At 41.8% G+C, this 16,842-nt stretch overlaps 1 protein-coding gene across 2 annotated transcripts in view; it reads left to right on the top strand.

The window, feature by feature from the left end:
- Nucleotides 1–16,842, top strand: part of LOC119738840 (phospholipid-transporting ATPase ABCA1-like) — a 60,211-nt gene that overhangs the window by 39,538 nt on the left and 3,831 nt on the right. For both annotated transcript variants that reach the window (XM_038213809.1, XM_038213810.1), the window contains 19 exons: nt 1,130–1,299; nt 1,993–2,228; nt 3,070–3,324; nt 3,855–3,984; nt 4,406–4,483; nt 5,657–5,823; nt 6,266–6,443; nt 7,147–7,262; nt 8,091–8,241; nt 8,973–9,096; nt 9,502–9,646; nt 10,109–10,229; nt 10,715–10,783; nt 11,544–11,792; nt 12,617–12,751; nt 13,317–13,420; nt 14,764–14,856; nt 14,993–15,236; nt 16,676–16,793. In XM_038213809.1, the coding sequence (XP_038069737.1) occupies nt 1,130–1,299; nt 1,993–2,228; nt 3,070–3,324; nt 3,855–3,984; nt 4,406–4,483; nt 5,657–5,823; nt 6,266–6,443; nt 7,147–7,262; nt 8,091–8,241; nt 8,973–9,096; nt 9,502–9,646; nt 10,109–10,229; nt 10,715–10,783; nt 11,544–11,792; nt 12,617–12,751; nt 13,317–13,420; nt 14,764–14,856; nt 14,993–15,236; nt 16,676–16,793 (2,883 nt within the window). The remainder of the gene's footprint in view (nt 1–1,129; nt 1,300–1,992; nt 2,229–3,069; nt 3,325–3,854; nt 3,985–4,405; nt 4,484–5,656; nt 5,824–6,265; nt 6,444–7,146; nt 7,263–8,090; nt 8,242–8,972; nt 9,097–9,501; nt 9,647–10,108; nt 10,230–10,714; nt 10,784–11,543; nt 11,793–12,616; nt 12,752–13,316; nt 13,421–14,763; nt 14,857–14,992; nt 15,237–16,675; nt 16,794–16,842) is intronic.

Here is a 16,842-nt window from a genome sequence, read left to right on the forward strand (position 1 = left end):
TATTGGGTTCGCTACCAGTTATTACAATGCGGTCGGCTATGTACTGGTACTAGCTAATTTGAAGCTTTCCCAAAATGGAAAAGTCAGAGAGAGAGAGATGCTGAAACTTTTCTTACATGTATGTCTGCGTGGGTGTGTGTGTTTTATGGCACACTGGTATTTTGTAGGCCCTCAAATTTTTCGTAGGCCCTAGTGTCTACTGAGGCTATTGGATAATGCGGCCCCCGCTTGAATTTACCTGGGATGTCCTGTTAAAACAAGGATTAAGTAAAATGGGAGGAATGTGTATAACAATATCATAAAGTTCTTGACTCAAACGTGTAGCTATTGGTTGAAATGCTGGTGATGTAATTGTGCATATCCCATAAAGATATGCAAACTGCATGAATAAAGTTCGGCTCAAAATTCTTTCTGCATTTGTTTGTCATTTCCTGCTAGTTTTACAAATCATACTTTTGTTGGGTGTACAGCTCTGGTTGCCTGTAAGAAAAATTGCTAGATAGCTAGATAATTTGTAGTAGTTTTATTTTATGATTCATCATGTGCATGTTACCCATTGGAAGATATATTTGTTTTAATGTTCTAGAAACGGTGATGGCAACTTCAAATTTTGTTACATCTCATTCAAATAACACAGATTTCATTCAGTAACAGAGGGTGCATGCATTTTGTTATTACTTGTTGAAGTCTTTTTGATTGTAAATGTGAAACAAAGGATTTATCAAACAAAAAAATGATTAAGGCTTTGAAGTTGAAAGAAAATTACAGAAAGAAGGTTTACCAAAAACTCTTTACTCTGGAAGTTTGGAAGAAACCAAGACAGGCATTCCCTGGAAAATATACTGAACCCCCAGAAAATCCTCCTTTTTTGGTTGGTGTTCAAATATTGTATTTTGATGAAATGGCTTTCCAAAAAAAAAAAAATATATAGAAATGTCCATTACTGAACACAAATTTATGATTTTTGTGGTCATTTCAGCCACAAGACCCAAAACAAATTTAACTCCAAGCTTTCCGTAAGGCAAAACAGTCATGAAGTCATGAAACCAAAAACTATAAAAAGTTTGATTTATCTTTCTTTATGATATATGATTTAACATCTCAGTATCTTGGTTTGTTTTATCGACAGTCACCATGTCCAGTGTTCGGATGCCGGATGCCGAGAGCTCCAGCAGCCGAGCCGCTGACTTGTCAGGCAGTGAGGTGCAAGGAATCAACCTGATACGAAGACAGTTCTATGCTCTCATGGTCAAACGATTCCATCACTTCCGACGCAGCAAGAAAGGCTTCTTTGCACAGGTCAGTCCCGCAAAAACATTACCTCATCCTCTTCATCCCAAGAAGGGGCTTCTCCAAAAACTGCCTTTGTCTCGGACTTCTATCAAGGAGATTTCAAGCTTCTGATTTGGCAAACTCCAGTTTAGATTTTTACTCTGAACACTACTACTTCCAGACTTTACATGGCACAATCGCGTGACTCATACGTGAACAGAAATTCGTTGGCCTGCAGTTTCCGAGACATTTCAACTTTACTTTTGTTTCTTATTGCTTCTTGATTTGAAAATAAGCACCTTTCATCCAAAGCTTCAGTTGGTTCTTATGGGCTCCGTGCACAAGTACCCCATCAACGGCCAGAAAAGGAGAGTTTGGGAAGACCTAGAATGGTTCCCGATCCATCCACTGCGTATTTCAAATGATCCAAAGTTATTGGGGTCGGGGATTAGTTTGTGCGACCATCGCAAGTTAAATTTGAACGTATTCGAACGTATTGGCGCGCCGACAACGCCTGACGCTCACGCGCGAAGACGCTGTGCCTTGGCTTTGTGCACATTCAGGATAAAAAAAATCACGCGTCAATTACAGTGCACACATGCGGTGTCCCGTCCAATTGGCCCTCAGAAGTGGTAAAAGTGCGCCCTCTTTTGTTGGAGCACCGAGCCCGTAGCTGTGAGATGACAAATTATTTATTCCTGATTTGAACCTCATTTCCAGGTGATTTTGCCAGTTGTCTTCGTCTGCGTCGCCATGCTCTTCACGGTCATCATGCCGCCACAGACGGACACAAAGAAACTCCCAATGGTGCCCTGGCTGACCGGTACCCCAAACTACGTCTTCTACAGCAACGACATGATGGGGGATGAGCTGTCCGCTGCAATGGAGGCTAGCATTGCTCAGGATGACCCAGGGATCGGGACCAGATGTATGGCTGACAACCCATTTGCAAAAGAGTGAGTTGGATAGAAGTTTTTATTTCCATTGAAAAGTCACACTCGAGCACATTTGTGAGGCGTTGTGCCAAAATGAGACAGAACTGGGCATAGGCTGTAGTGGAGAAGAATGCAAAAAACTGATCTTTTTTTTTCAAAATGATTGATATTTGTAATCTTTGATATGTCTACTGCACATATGTTACAGGAATAGTACAACAATTGTGGAATTAAAGTGTTTTTTTTTAGGAAAAACATTTGCCATCTTTCATTTCCACAAATACAAAACCTGTAACTTTAATGGTCTTTTTTTTTCTCAGTATTTTACTTTCTTGAGCTGTTGATAAGTGCAAACTTAAACAGCCATAACCTGTCAACGAAAGGTCCGATTGAAATGCACCAAACAGTTTCGATGCCTGCCAAGTTTTTTCTCATTTTGCCAGAGCGCCTCACATTTTTGTACATTCCCATAAAAATTGCTATCCTCATCAAAATTATTCAACTTAAACATGGAACCTCATCAAAACTTGCACTGAAACATGTATTTGTGATTTATGATTTTTTATATTGATATTCTAGCAGTTGAGACACCATTAATAACTCAAATGTTCGGTTATTTGTTGAAAAAAATGTGAAATGATTTTGAATTTATCTCAATCCACCCCAAAGACCTAAGCCCATTTGAAAAGGAATTTAGACAATCTAGTTCTTAGAATTCCAAGGTATTCCTGTTTTTTAAGTAAACATTGTATTATCAATTAATTACAAATCTTGACAATAGAAAATTATGTGTTTTTGTTTTAAAGGTGAATGCTAATGCTTTTCATAACTATGTTGAGGTTTTCTCTTTTCTTTTTTTCAGCGGTTTCCCCTGCGAACCCAAATTGACCGGTGACTGGTCGACCGAAACCATGGACCCAGACCTCTATGAGAAATACCTGGACGGGGAACTGACGTGCGAGTGCAGTGGTAAGGCCTTTGAGACTTGCGACGAGGGGGCTGAAGGCCCACCCCCTCCTGAACGGTCGGTACCCACCACCGATGTCCTCCAGAACTACACGGGCATGAACATCAGTTGGTACATCAAGACCACCACCCTAGACTTCATCTGGCAGAGGTAGGAATCATTCAAAGCCTGCGTGACTCATTGATGTGATTTTCATGAAACGGCACCAGACTATTTTGCAGCTTATGGCCTATGTGTTCTAGCAATGGCTAATTGTGGTGGTCCGTCTTTTGTCCGTTTCTTTCACCTTGTGTTTTCAAAAGTATGTTAAAAATTTAGGGAAAAGAATTTCTGATTGTTATTGGAGAAAAAATGAATTACTTACATTTCTGACTAATTTTGAGAGATTTCAAATGTTAACTAATTCAAAGTTCTGCATATGGTTGTCTCATTAAGCTGGACATCTTTTGGTTTTTTGGCAGATATGTTGAATTCTTTCAGTTGAAATTAATTGGCTTTTTAAAAAAATGTAAAATTGTACTATCCCACTGTTGTTTTCTTTTCAGTAAAAATGAAATCAATGATTCTTACATTGTATACTTTCCCAAAATGCTATAATTTGTCCATTCCTAAAATCAAATACTTGTTCATTTCTATAATGGACAATTTGTCCATCAATCAATTTTTTTGCTGTCCATCAGGTTTGGAGGAGTGAGTTTCCTAGACACGGACGACTTGGCTCCACTTACACCCAACATCAGCTCGGAGTTACTTGCAGACTGGGATAGCACTAAAGTCCCTTCCGATGTCAACCTCCCCGGCCCAGTTGACGTGAGTTTGGTGAACTCGTATTCATTTTGGGAGTTTTCTATAGTCGAAGGAATTAAGTCAGTGGACAATTGACACGAGGCTGATAAGTGGCTGCGTCACACACGCACACGCATACATACTGAAATTTGTATCCTTGTGGAGACATTTCTTTGTTCTTGTGTACTAACTTCAAAATGCTCTTATTTAAACAAGGATTAATTTCCTGGGCTGAAATTCGGACTTACTATCCCTTTTCTAAAACTCTTCCATTTGTGACAGATCAACCCAAGTGTCCAAAAGCAGTCTGAAACAAGTTGCTTGGAACTCAAAAAGTCTTTTTGAAATGAACGATCTGAACTAAAACAGTTTCTGTAATGGCAACCAAGCCTATAATACAAAAGTTCAAGTGAAACGATTTCAATCCATATTTTCTTTTCAACAGGACCTGTTACCTACAGATATCACCATGGATGACATCTACTCGGTGATGCTATCGCTAGCTCGCTTTAAAAACATGAAGGTAAGTGTGAACCGTTTCCAATGTTTTCCTCAACGTACATATTGAGCAACGCATAATATGTGACCGGCTCCACAAAAAGGGTATTAAGTCGCGCTGTGCATCATTGTGTAATGACCCGTTCAACACTGAGAGGGTGAACATTTTGTCAAAATGTGATCTTCATTTTTTTGTCATGAATGTCATCTTTAATACCTACAGTTTCAGGTTTCATTCACAGAAACGTTGATTTTGATGAACAAAGTGGAAAAAAACAACCATTTTGTGTGCATCGTTCTGTTGTTCTACAACAAAGCCAGCTATTTCAAAGCCTGTTTTTTCAGTTGTGTAATTTGAACTCCAAGGAAGTAATTAATATGCAAATACATGATATCTCTAGAACGGGAGGGGCCATGGAGCTCTATTATATACCAAATGAAAGCTTACATTGTGGGCTTTCCAACCATGTATATAACTCAATTTTTTTTGCGACATAATACCCTTTTTTGTGGAGCCGGTCACATATTCAAACTCCTCCACATCACCTACCAGTCTATCAACGGAACAGCGCCCCATTACACGCAACAACTCATCACCAACTACGCTCCAGCATGTCTAGTGATGCACACTTGCTTGTGGCTCCATCTTCCCAGTTAAAGACTTCTGGACACAGAAGTTTTTCTTCTGTCGCAGCCCCTCGCCTATGGAACCGTCTGCCAATAGCCATGAGATCACGACCTGACGCTGTCTCTTTCAAAACTTGTCTCAAAACTTACCTCTTCATAAGTTATCGCAGACCCCAGCGTAGTGAATAGGTGTATCTAGATACCAGCGCTTTATAAGTTTTTATAATTATTTTTATACAGTTTACAAACACTTTAATTTGCTTTTAGTGGGATTTAAATCTGCTGCCTACAGAATGCTAAGCTGTTGTTCCAACTCTTGTACTAAAAGCTTTTCGAATTTGTCAGTGTGTTGTCATTTTTGGAGAGTTAGTCAGAAGCCATAAAATTTATACCACGTGCAAAGAATTACGACCTTTAATCTAAGCAGCCGACCCCGGCAAGCTCGGTGGTCGAGTGGTGAGATGTCTGCACTAGTAAGCAGGAGGTCGCGGGTTCGAGTCCCACCCGAGCAATCTTCTGATCTTGTTTTCACAGGGAACACTGATTTGTCATTTTCTTTTGTTCTTCTCAGGTTTGGTGGGATAACAACGGCTACCACGCCCTACCGGCCTTCATCAACGTCGCCAACAACATGCTGTTCCGTGGCAACGTTGAGGAGTCCAAACGAGATCAGTACGGCATCTCAACCTACAACTACCCTATCAATCTGACCACTGACGAACTGCAAGATATGATCATGTGAGTTAATTTTTCAGAATACACCCTTGTCACCCACCCCATCCCCCTCTCAAACAAGGGAGGGGGCAGTCAGTATAGTGCAGCAGTACTTTCCTCGCCTTCCACTTCTATGGCCCGGGTTCGAATCCTGCCCTGATCCACATGTGGATTGGATTTTCACTCCCTACTTGATTCTGTAAGTTTCCCTGTAATCTTCTTCTGAATTTTCTTTCATTTCTTCATAGTCTATACCTCCCCCCCCCCCCCCCCCCCCCACCGGCCCAAGTTTTTAAGGCCTGTGCACCTTTGAAAGTCTTGGTGTTATATCAGAAAGAGTAAGAAACAAAATACAAAAGCAAAGAGTTTCAGATGTCTGCTTTCGAGAAATAAGTTATTTGAGTTGATTTTAATCAGATCAACGGCAATGATTCCTTTCCGTTTGTCATTTTCCCCCCCATTTCAGGAAAGAGCTGCCCATCAGCATGAGCACAGCCATCTTCGTGGTGTTTGCCCTCGCCTTCGTCCCGGCCAGCTTCGTAGTCTTCCTGATTACGGAACGAGAGTCCAAGTCCAAGCATCTACAGATCATCAGCGGCATCAGCCCCACGACGTACTGGGTGTCTACCCTGCTCTGGGACCTGGTCAGTTGATTAGAAATACCACATTGTTTATTGAATTATTTGCATGAATTTATTTACCACAAGTTTCACTTTTTTTTCAAGCCATATTTTCCCAGTCGGGGAGTGATTCAAGTCAAAAGTGTTGTGTGTAATGTTTGTTCCTTGAACTTTACTCGTTCATTTAAACAGGCATGCAAGTTTTTCTCGGATCAGCTGCTTTCTTCGTTATTCACCTCACACTTATACCATTAAAAATTGGAAAAAAAAATGTACTAAGTCTTGTAAAATTTGGAATATCCTCTTGTTTTGGGTAACTTCACAGTTGCACGTCTGTTTGAAGTAAAAAATTAAGGAACAATGTGCAAAACTAAGAAATACCTGTTTCTTGATTTGGTCCCATTTATCTATAAACTGCAAGCCATTCACCACCTGACCAAATGGCACTCCATACCTCAAATTTTGCAAGGATATTTCTCAAGCAATTGTCTCAAATTATCGTAATGGTAACACTGTGAATAAACTACACCATTAGAACAATCCTAAAACACACTTTTAGCTGGTATATGATTGATGTATGGGCGGCAAACACACCAACATGGCAGCTTGCTGAAAAGCAGTGAATAAATCTGTGTTGAGGGTGTTCTGTGTGTGGTTTCCTCATTGACTAAAGTCGCCCATGGTAAGGAAGGGGTTAATGAAAACTGTCCTTTCGTTCCATTGACAGATAAACTACCTCATCCCAGCCATCCTGACCATGTTGGTGTTTAAATGCTTCAATCAGAAAGCATTCGTCAGTACGGAGGCGTTACCCGCCACTGTCCTTCTGCTGTTGATGTATGGGTGAGTCCGAAACCAGACAATTTTTGGGCTGAAATCATTTTTGTCTTGATGGGTTGGTGAAAAGTATAGAAGAATTACAGCCGAATTGTGGTTGTTTTGTTCGGTTTTTGTTTTTTGTTTTTATTTCTAATGTGTCATATGAATTCACCTGAAAAACTCATCAAAATTCATTTTTTCCCCTTCAATTTGAAGTGGATGGAAATGGTTTGAGTAATCTGCCAAATTGAGTAATCTGTGAAAATATTCCCAATATTCATAACTAAATGGCCCCAATGAGATACCGTGCATGTCAAGTGAAATCCTGGTCCACTTTGAATAGCCAGCCCCCACCCCTTCCCCCACCCCAAACCAAAAGAAAAAGACATTGCACTTAAATGAGTCCAGAAACCTGAGTCCTTTCTTTCCTAGCTCAAATCTGTGTAGTCGGAAATAAAGCCCTTTGACGTGACAGAATAAACACATTGTGTTGTGAGTTTCAGACCATAATAGCTGGCTGTATGATATATATTGAATCAAACTTTATTAAAACAAAGATTGAAATAACATTCAAGCCTAGGCTAATGTCTGTATGAGCAGAACATTACAAGGCTGACAATACATTACATTCAAGACTAGACAAGGACAAAAACAAGAACAAGGAAAAAAACAGTTATATAAAATGGTTTCAAAACAGTTAAAATTATGAAGATAAAAGAACCTTTCATCAGTAAAAAACATGGGATATAAAAATTACGTATAGTCATAAGAACAGTTCTGCAGATTAGTTAATAGAGGCAAAAATGTTAAATTTTCTATTTTTGTTGATCATTTTTTTTTCTTATTTTACAGATGGGCAATCACACCGATGTCCTACCCTGCGTCCTTCTTTTTCTCAACTCCCAGCACGGCGTATCTGTCCATGGCCTGCTCCAACATGCTGATTGGAATCGTCACCATCATGACCACATTTATCCTGGAATTCCTGGGAATGGATGATCCTGTACGTTGCGATAATCCGTGACAACGTTTTCTCTTTGTTAATGAATTGATCAGTGTCCTTGGGTTGAATTTCAAAGAGCTGCTAAGCACAAAATTCTGCTAAGCGTTAAAAATAATTTTGGTTAGCAAACACAGGTTACCGGCTAAAAAGTCAAGGGATGTCTACAGCCTTTAAACCGGTTCTCGGTTAACAGGGCTGATTTTTGCTAAGCGCATGAATTTTTTAAGCAATCTTTTCTGCTTAATTGCCATCGCATTATTTTGGTGGTGTCTTACCAGGCTACTTAACTTTTCAGTATGACGTTGCATGGGTGTTACGTTTGAACACAATCTCTTCAGTAGGCGTTTTGGTGAACATAATCCCTTCTCAAAGTGTCTCAGTGAAAAATGACAGAGTAATGAAAAAATATATATTTTAAAAACCTGCTCACAATGTCAATACCACATGACTTGTGAGTGACTTGCGATAGACTTGCGATAGACTTGTGATTGACTTGTGAATGAATTGTGATGGACTTGTGACAGACTTGTGACTGACTTGTGACTGACTTGTGACAGACTTGTAATTGACTTGTGATTGACTTGTGATTGACGTATGATTGACTTGTGACTGGCTTGTGATTGACTTGTGATTGACTTGTGATTGACTTGTGATTGACGTATGATTGACTTGTGACTGGCTTGTGATTGACTTGTGATTGACTTGTGATTAACTTCTTATTTCTTTTACAGAACATGCTGGCAACCAACGAGAGCTTGAAGCAGCTATTTCTGATTTTCCCGCCGTTTTGTCTGGGTGAAGGACTGATGAAAATGTCCAACGTCTCTCTGCAGGCCGAGGTCGAGAGTAAATACGGTAAGAAAGCCCCCAAATTGTGCATATCAAAAAGTTGGATTTTCACTATCAACGAATGATTGAAATGAAGATGTTTTATGTAAAGTTCCATGATGGCCATATTTGCAAAAATGAGAAAGTTTTGATCAGGTCCCGTTTATCAAACTGCATGCTATTTCATCACGTGGCTGAATGGGTGCTCCAAACCTCAAAATGTATGTAGATATTCTGAAGCTGGGGTGTTTTTTTTGGGGGGGGGTTCAATTTTTTTATAATGGTAACATCATGAATTACCTATACCATCAGTGGATACGTGGATGATGTATGGGCGGTGTTCATTGATTGTGGTCAGTTCTAGTTATCATCAAATGTCAATGTGAACCTTTATTTTACTCCTGTTTTGTTTGTTTTTCTGTGACTGTGCAGAGAATTTGCTGGACATAGTTTCGTCTCCTCCCAACCTCTTAGACTGGGACCTAGTCGGCAGGAACATCTTTGCCTTGGGAGTCACTGGTGTGGTCTTCTTTGCCCTGACGCTGCTCATTGAACACAAATTCTTCTTCAAACCAAGGTACTGTTGAACATTCACAAAGTTTTGTATGGTGGATTTCTTTCATTGGGGAGAAAATAACTTCAATGTAAGAATAAAATCTGATTTGCACCAGCCAGCCAACCCCGGCAAGGTGGGTGGTCGAGTGGTAAGACGTCTGCACTAGTAAGCAGGAGGTCGTGGGTTTGAGTCCCACCAAGTAAGAAAGTGAATTTTCCTCTTGCAAACTACGGGCAGCACTCAGTTAGCAGTGCTTATGAAATTGCATCAGTGAAGGGAAGACAACTTTATATTTGGCCAAAATTTGTTAGAAAAATTTACATTTTGTCCTGACCTTTATAAATCATGCCATAATTACCAACCCTGGTGGGAGTTTTCCCAGACCCAGCAATATTTCAAAAATCATGGTCGGGCACCATTTTGACTGCACAACTCGTACTCTAAAATTATGAAATGTTCACTGTCGTCATCTTTTCTCCCCAGATTGATCAAATCGGAGCATGTGCCCCTGGCTCATGAAGATGATGACGTGGTGAGGGAGAGACACAGAGTGTTGTCTGGAGGAGCCGCGGACGACGTCGTCAGGGTGGAGAACCTCACCAAGGTATGGACAACAATTTAGATATTATTATTACCCCTGTTCATCGGGCGTATAAGGCATTCCTCAAACCATCTCAGCTCTCTTGGAAATGAAGAGTTTAATGCTGTCATTGTGGAGCAGATGTCTTATTCAAACATGATAATCATGCCTGCATTCAGAGGCACCTATTTGCTCCTGAGTGGGGAGAAGCCATTAGGATAAAGCCTCTTGCCCAAGGACACATGTACTGCAATCACATTGGCTGGATTCGAACCCATGATCTTTAGAATTGCCCCAAAATCTTTAGAGAGATGCATCAATCCAAATGAGAAACTCAAGTTCAATCTCCTAAATTTTTTTAGTTCAAAAACAATTCTTTGTATTAAGTTTCAAAGAATTCAAAAAACTAAAAATTGACTGAATAATTTTGAATCGGTTTTATTTGACTAATTTCCATTTTACAGTTTTCATTCATCTGGGTACTAATCTGACCGCTCTGTCTCTTTCAGGATTTCAACACGAGTCGCGGCATCTGTCGAGCAGTGGATAGGATGTGTGTTGGCATTCCACGCGGAGAGGTAAACGTACTTCAATGTTTTCAATAAATAGTGTAAATGGGATATGCCATACACTATTGCTGCTGTGTGTGGTGTCATATTTTGCTGCGTTTTGGGATAGTAAATCAAAAATTTAGATATTCTTGTAATAGATAGATAGTTATTCTTCTGGGGGTGTCATGGGGTGGGGCCTCAAGCCTTAAGTCCATGAGATTATTTTTTCTTAAGAACACATTTTGTGCAACTTTTCAACTGTTTGGCATTTTTGAAAAGTTTATTTCTTTGTATGTTTAAAATTGTCCATGCTTTTCCGGACAACTGAGGGCACTGTTCCTGTTAGGTCATTATCTGGAAGACACTGTTCACATTAGGGGTTTTCTGTTCAAAGTGTAAACCCAAAAGTTTGTTCATTGAAAATATTTGTGAGAAAAATTTGCTCATTGGCTTAATGCCATGTACTGACACAACAACTAATCACCAAAGAAGAACAAAAATTTACATCAGCAAAATATCCAAAATTTTGGCAACTTTTAGTGCTGAAATAGCTGTAACATTGAGGTTTCTGCCTGAAATGACATCACAGTTTTACTCATGAATATGGAAATTTGCATTAGCATAACAACCAAAAAGGTAACAAAATAACCTTGAAAATGGCAAAACGAAAATTTATGTTAAAGGGGACACAAAGGTGCATTTTCAAGAATTGCATTAAAAAAAATGCACTGATTAGCCCTTTGATTATGCTCCTGACTTTCCGTTACTCTCTCGTTTCAATCCTTAGTGTTTCGGCCTCCTGGGAGTCAACGGTGCCGGTAAGACCACCACGTTCCGCATGCTGACCGGCGACACACAGGTCACCTCCGGCTGTGCGTACATCAACGGGCTGAGCATCTTACAAGACATGAAGCGCATCAGTCACAGCGTGGGATACTGCCCTCAGTTTGATGCTCTCAATGAGCTCTTGACAGGGGAGGAACACTTGGCGTTCTACGCCAGGCTGCGAGGGGTGCCGGAACGGGATATCAAGAGTGTACGTGGACACATTTGTTTTTATACGTAGAAAGATTCTCAAATCAAATAAAATCCAACATTGCAATAAAATAACTTGGCACTTTTGTTATCGGGGAGTGTGGAGTAGTTGTTAGGGTTCGTGACTCATGATCAGAGGGTCGGGGGTTCAAATCCAGCTGCTGGCCATATGTTGTGTCCTTGGGCAAGCCACTTCACCCCCACTTGCCTCTCTCCACCCAGGAGTATAAATGGATACTGGCTTTAGCTGGGGAGTAAGCTGCGATGGACTGGCATCCCATTCAGGGGGAATAGACATATTCTCAGTCGTTTCATGCTACTGAAACCGGGGATAAACGCCAGCCTGACGGGCCATATTGGCTTGTGACACACGTTACTTTACTTACTACATATTATGTAGTCGAACAAAATTGTAACATCGACTCCCACGCACGCCATTTGAAATAAAGTCCTGAGCCCAAAGTAAAACACCTGAATCTATGAAATAAACTCCAAAACCACTATTTCAATTTTGGAGGATCTAGGTAGGATAGGATTAAAGATTGACAGAGCTCTGTTTTGAAACTCTCTTTCGAAACTCTCTTTTAAAACTAGAAGATTCAAATGCAGCGCTGTTGGGGTTCAAAAGAGAACTGTTTGATCTTGACAACATTTTGTCTGCTTTGGTAAATCTTTTTGGTGAATCTCTATGTAAAAAAAAACCAAAGCTTGAACTGCGCCGTACTCTTTCCCAATCCAGAACAGTCGCATCAGACCCGTTTTATTTTGTTACTCAAATTTGTAATTTGGATTTACGAAACTGCAACTATCTGTCTGTTTGTTCAGGTTGTGGACTGGGGCATCAAGAAGCTTGGCCTGACAACGTACGCCAAGCGCGTTGCAGGCACATACAGTGGGGGTAATAAGAGGAAGCTGTCAACAGCGATAGCTCTCATCGGAGACCCTCAACTGATATTCTTGGTGAGTTGTCCCTCGATGGCCTTGTCTGTAGATCAGTTGTTCCTTCAAACGTCTGATATATCTGTGCATGTCAATTTTCTGCGACTCCGCGAGCCAGCCAAATGGAGCCGTCTTTAGAAGTTATGACAGCATTCAGAGCAGAAGTTCGGCCAAAGCTGTTGATTGGTCAATAGCTGGTATGCTTGTCGCATACATTGGGTTACCTAAGATACAATAGAAGGCGATCGCTGAATGTTCAGAATCTGGAGGCCAAGACGCAGTGTTGTTTTTTGCATAATCTGCATGCATCAGACACTTGCCGTGCAAACGTCTGTTCCATAGACTATCAATGGCCTTGGCTCCCCTTTAAATATTCCCCTGGAAAAAAAGTGAACTTTTTCTGTCAGTTGGGCATTTGACTTTCTTATAACCTGTTAGAGCAAACGTTGATTTCTTCAATTTGACTGCTTGAGTATAGGTTTAATTGCCTTAATGAGATGGAAATAAACCAATGTGTAATAATGTTTTACCTTGGAAAAATACTATGTTGGGTATGAGAATGAATGTTTTCATATTTGTTGTTTAGGATGAACCGACGACCGGCATGGACCCTAAGGCTCGACGTTTCCTCTGGAATCGCATCACCAGCATCATCAAAGAAGGACGCTCCATCATACTCACATCACATAGGTACAGCTTGAGTCCTAAGGGGCGGGGTTGCAGAAACTTGCAGGCGGCTTAGCCGAAACAGTGCTGCACTTCTCTTTATCTTAGGCTGCTCTGAATGACCTCGCTGTGGCTTGCAATTACACATGCAGCTATGGATGTGGCTACAGCCACTACCCATAGATATATGGCTTGCATTACACATGTGGCTACAGCCACTACCCACAGATATATGGCTTGCATTACACATGTGGCTACAGCCACTACCCATAGATATATGGCTTGCATTACACATGTGGCTACAGCCACTACCCATAGATATATGGCTTGCATTACACATGTGGCTACAGCCACTACCCATAGATATATGGCTTGCATTACACATATGGCTATGGATATGGCTACAGCCACTACTCATAGACATGTGTGTTACTGACAGCCGCAGCCGAGTCATTTGGTTGCAGCCGAAGTCTCATTAAATGTGATTTGAGGCTTTGCAAGCGGGAGATTGCAATTTGGTAGAAGTTTGCAGATAAACAATTGAACAAGAGAAGTGTGGTTTTAAAGGCATATAGGATCATTTGCATTTATCCCAAAAGTAACCTACCGAATTACTATCAAAAATGTTTCTTTGATTAAAGATCGTACTGGTACTAAACACCCTGTGACATAATTCGGTCTGGCATGCCTGTTATTTAGAAGAAATCATGAAATGTATGTGATTTCCAACGATCATTGGATTGACTGATTTTTGAAAAGAAAGAGTTTAAAGAAGAACTTGTGTTTCGTGATCAAAGTTTGTGTGCGTGGTTTTCACTGTTCTCTCGAAAAGTGTAATATCCACTGAGCTGAAAGTTCAGCAGGTTAAGTTTCGAACATTCTTCTGTGAATTTTGAGTGGTGTTATCATTGGAAACGATCAAAATACATGAAAAGCAAATGATTCTATATATGCCTTTAAAGATTTAATACTTCTAGTCTTTTGCTGAACCACGCACATCTTTCAGAGTAACACCCATTTCAGACTGGTGTTTCAGAGTCACGCCAAACCAAGTAGAATTTTAGTTTCAGACAGACGAACAGACAAGAGTTTTGAGATGTTCGGAACTGCTGCAGCAGTCAAACTCACAATGTAGTCACTCATGTATCAAACACTGAACTTTTCATGTACTTCATTCAAATCTTCAGGATGATATGATTCTGTGCATCTATGGAATGAAAGTCCAATCTGCTGTTCAACACCTTCAAACTTAAGAACCACAAATTTTGTTATTAATAACTAACAGAGTTAGGTTTTGGGTTAATAACAGCAAGCTATAGCAAGAAGATGACACAGTTTTACCCGAGTTGTGTGTTTGTGTTTTGCAGTATGGAGGAATGTGAAGCCCTGTGTACCCGTGTCGCCATCATGGTCAACGGACGTTTCAAATGCATCGGCAGCACACAGCATCTCAAATCCAAGTAAGTCAGGCTTGAGAAAAACTCTGAATTGTTCTGTGGCTGTACAATTTCAAACGGAATGTCTAAGAATATCTCATTAGATAAAAAAAAAGACTCATTTTGGTTTTCACAATGTGGACTACTTTTTTTATCTCAGGTTTGGTGACGGCTACACCATATCCATCCGCGTTGGTGGTGACCCGCCCCGCATGGAGCCACTCATGTGCTTCGTGGCGGAAATGTTCCCGCACACTGTCCTCCGTGAACGACACTTCAACATGCTGGAGTACCAGATGCCTACCGCCAGCACCTCCCTGGCCAAGGTCTTTGGTGTCTTTGGGGCCAACAAGGAACGATTTATGATTGAGGATTACTCCATCTGCCAGACAACTCTAGATCAGGTGAGTAGAGTGGACGATGACTGCTTAGAACTAAATCCCTTTACCTTCCCAGTTCCTCTGACAATAAACCAATAACCCATTAGTCTTTGAACCACCCTCAATCATCCTGCCTGGTACTCCCTTGTACCGCCCCAAAAAGTTCTGCCCGTTACTCCATGTACTGCTCCAAGCCACCCTGCCTGTTACCCCCTGTACTTAACACCCCAAACTAAACTACCTGTTACTCCCTGTACGCGACCTCAAACTGGCTTGCCTGTTACTTCCTGTACTGCTCTGTCTGTTACTTCCTGTACAGCCCCAAACCACCCTGCATGTTACTCCCTGTACTGCCCCAAACCACCACGCCTGTTACTCCCTGTACTGCCCCAAAGCACCCTGCCTGTTACTCCCTGTACTGCCCCAAACCACCCTGCATGTTACTCCCTGTACTGCCCCAAACCACCACGCCTGTTACTGCCTGTACTGCCACAAACCACCCTGCCTGTTACTCCCTGTACTGCCCCAAACCTCCCTGCCTGTTACTCCCTGTACCACCCCAAACCACCCTGCCTGTTACTCCCTGTACTGCCACAAACCTCCCTGCCTGTTACTCCTTGTACTGCCCCAAACCACCCTGCCTGTTACTCCCTGTACTGCCCCAAACCACCCTGCCTGCTACTCCCTGTACTGCCCCAAACCGCCCTGCCTGTTACTCCCTGTACTGCCCCAAACCGCCCTGCCTGTTACTCCCTGTACTGCTCCAAACCGCCCTGCCTGTTACTCCCTGTACTGCCCCAAACCGCCCTGCCTGTTACTCCCTGTACTGCCCCAAACCCCCCTGCCTGTTACTCCTTGTACTGCCCAAAACCCTCCTGCCTGTTACTCCCTGTACTGCTCCAAACCGCCCTGCCTGTTACTCCCTGTACTGCCCCAAACCGCCCTGCCTGTTACTCCCTGTACTGTCCAAAACTGCCTTGCCTGTTACTCCCTGTATTACCCCAAACCGACCTGCCTGTTAATCCCTGTACTGCCCCAAACCACCCTGCCTGTTACTCCCTGTACCGCCCCAAACCACCCTGCCTGTTACTCCCTGTACTGCCCCAAACCACCCTGCCTGCTACTCCCTGTACTGACCCAAACCACCCTGCCTGCTACTCTCTGTATTGCCCCAAAACCGCCTTGCCTGTTACTCCCTGTACTGCCCCAAACCTTGGTGCCTGTTATTCCCTGTAGTGCCCCAAACCACCTGCCTGTATCCCTGTACTACCCTAAACTGCCCTACCTATTGCTCCCTTTATCACCCAAAAAAACCCAAGCACTCTTATATTTCTGGAATCAACAGGGAAATAAATGCAGTGTAATACACTGTAGAGGTGCTAATGGGTTGGAGTCCATAACCATGCATTGGTTTGTTTGTACATAACTGTAAATGACTTCACTTTTATGTCCCATCTTTGCAGGTGTTCATCAACTTTGCCAAGGAGCAGAAGACAGGTGATGAGGCGGTACAAGAAGCAGAACCCACAGGAGTGACGGTGGTGAACGCCCCGGACAGTAACCAGATAGTCATGTCTCCTGGTAGGTCATATGTCCTGTAGGGTGTTGGGAGTATCGACAGTCTGAACGT

The sequence above is a fragment of the Patiria miniata genome, unplaced genomic scaffold (genome assembly GCF_015706575.1).
Source record: "Patiria miniata isolate m_02_andy unplaced genomic scaffold, ASM1570657v1 HiC_scaffold_3, whole genome shotgun sequence".
Lineage (NCBI taxonomy): Eukaryota > Metazoa > Echinodermata > Asteroidea > Valvatida > Asterinidae > Patiria > Patiria miniata.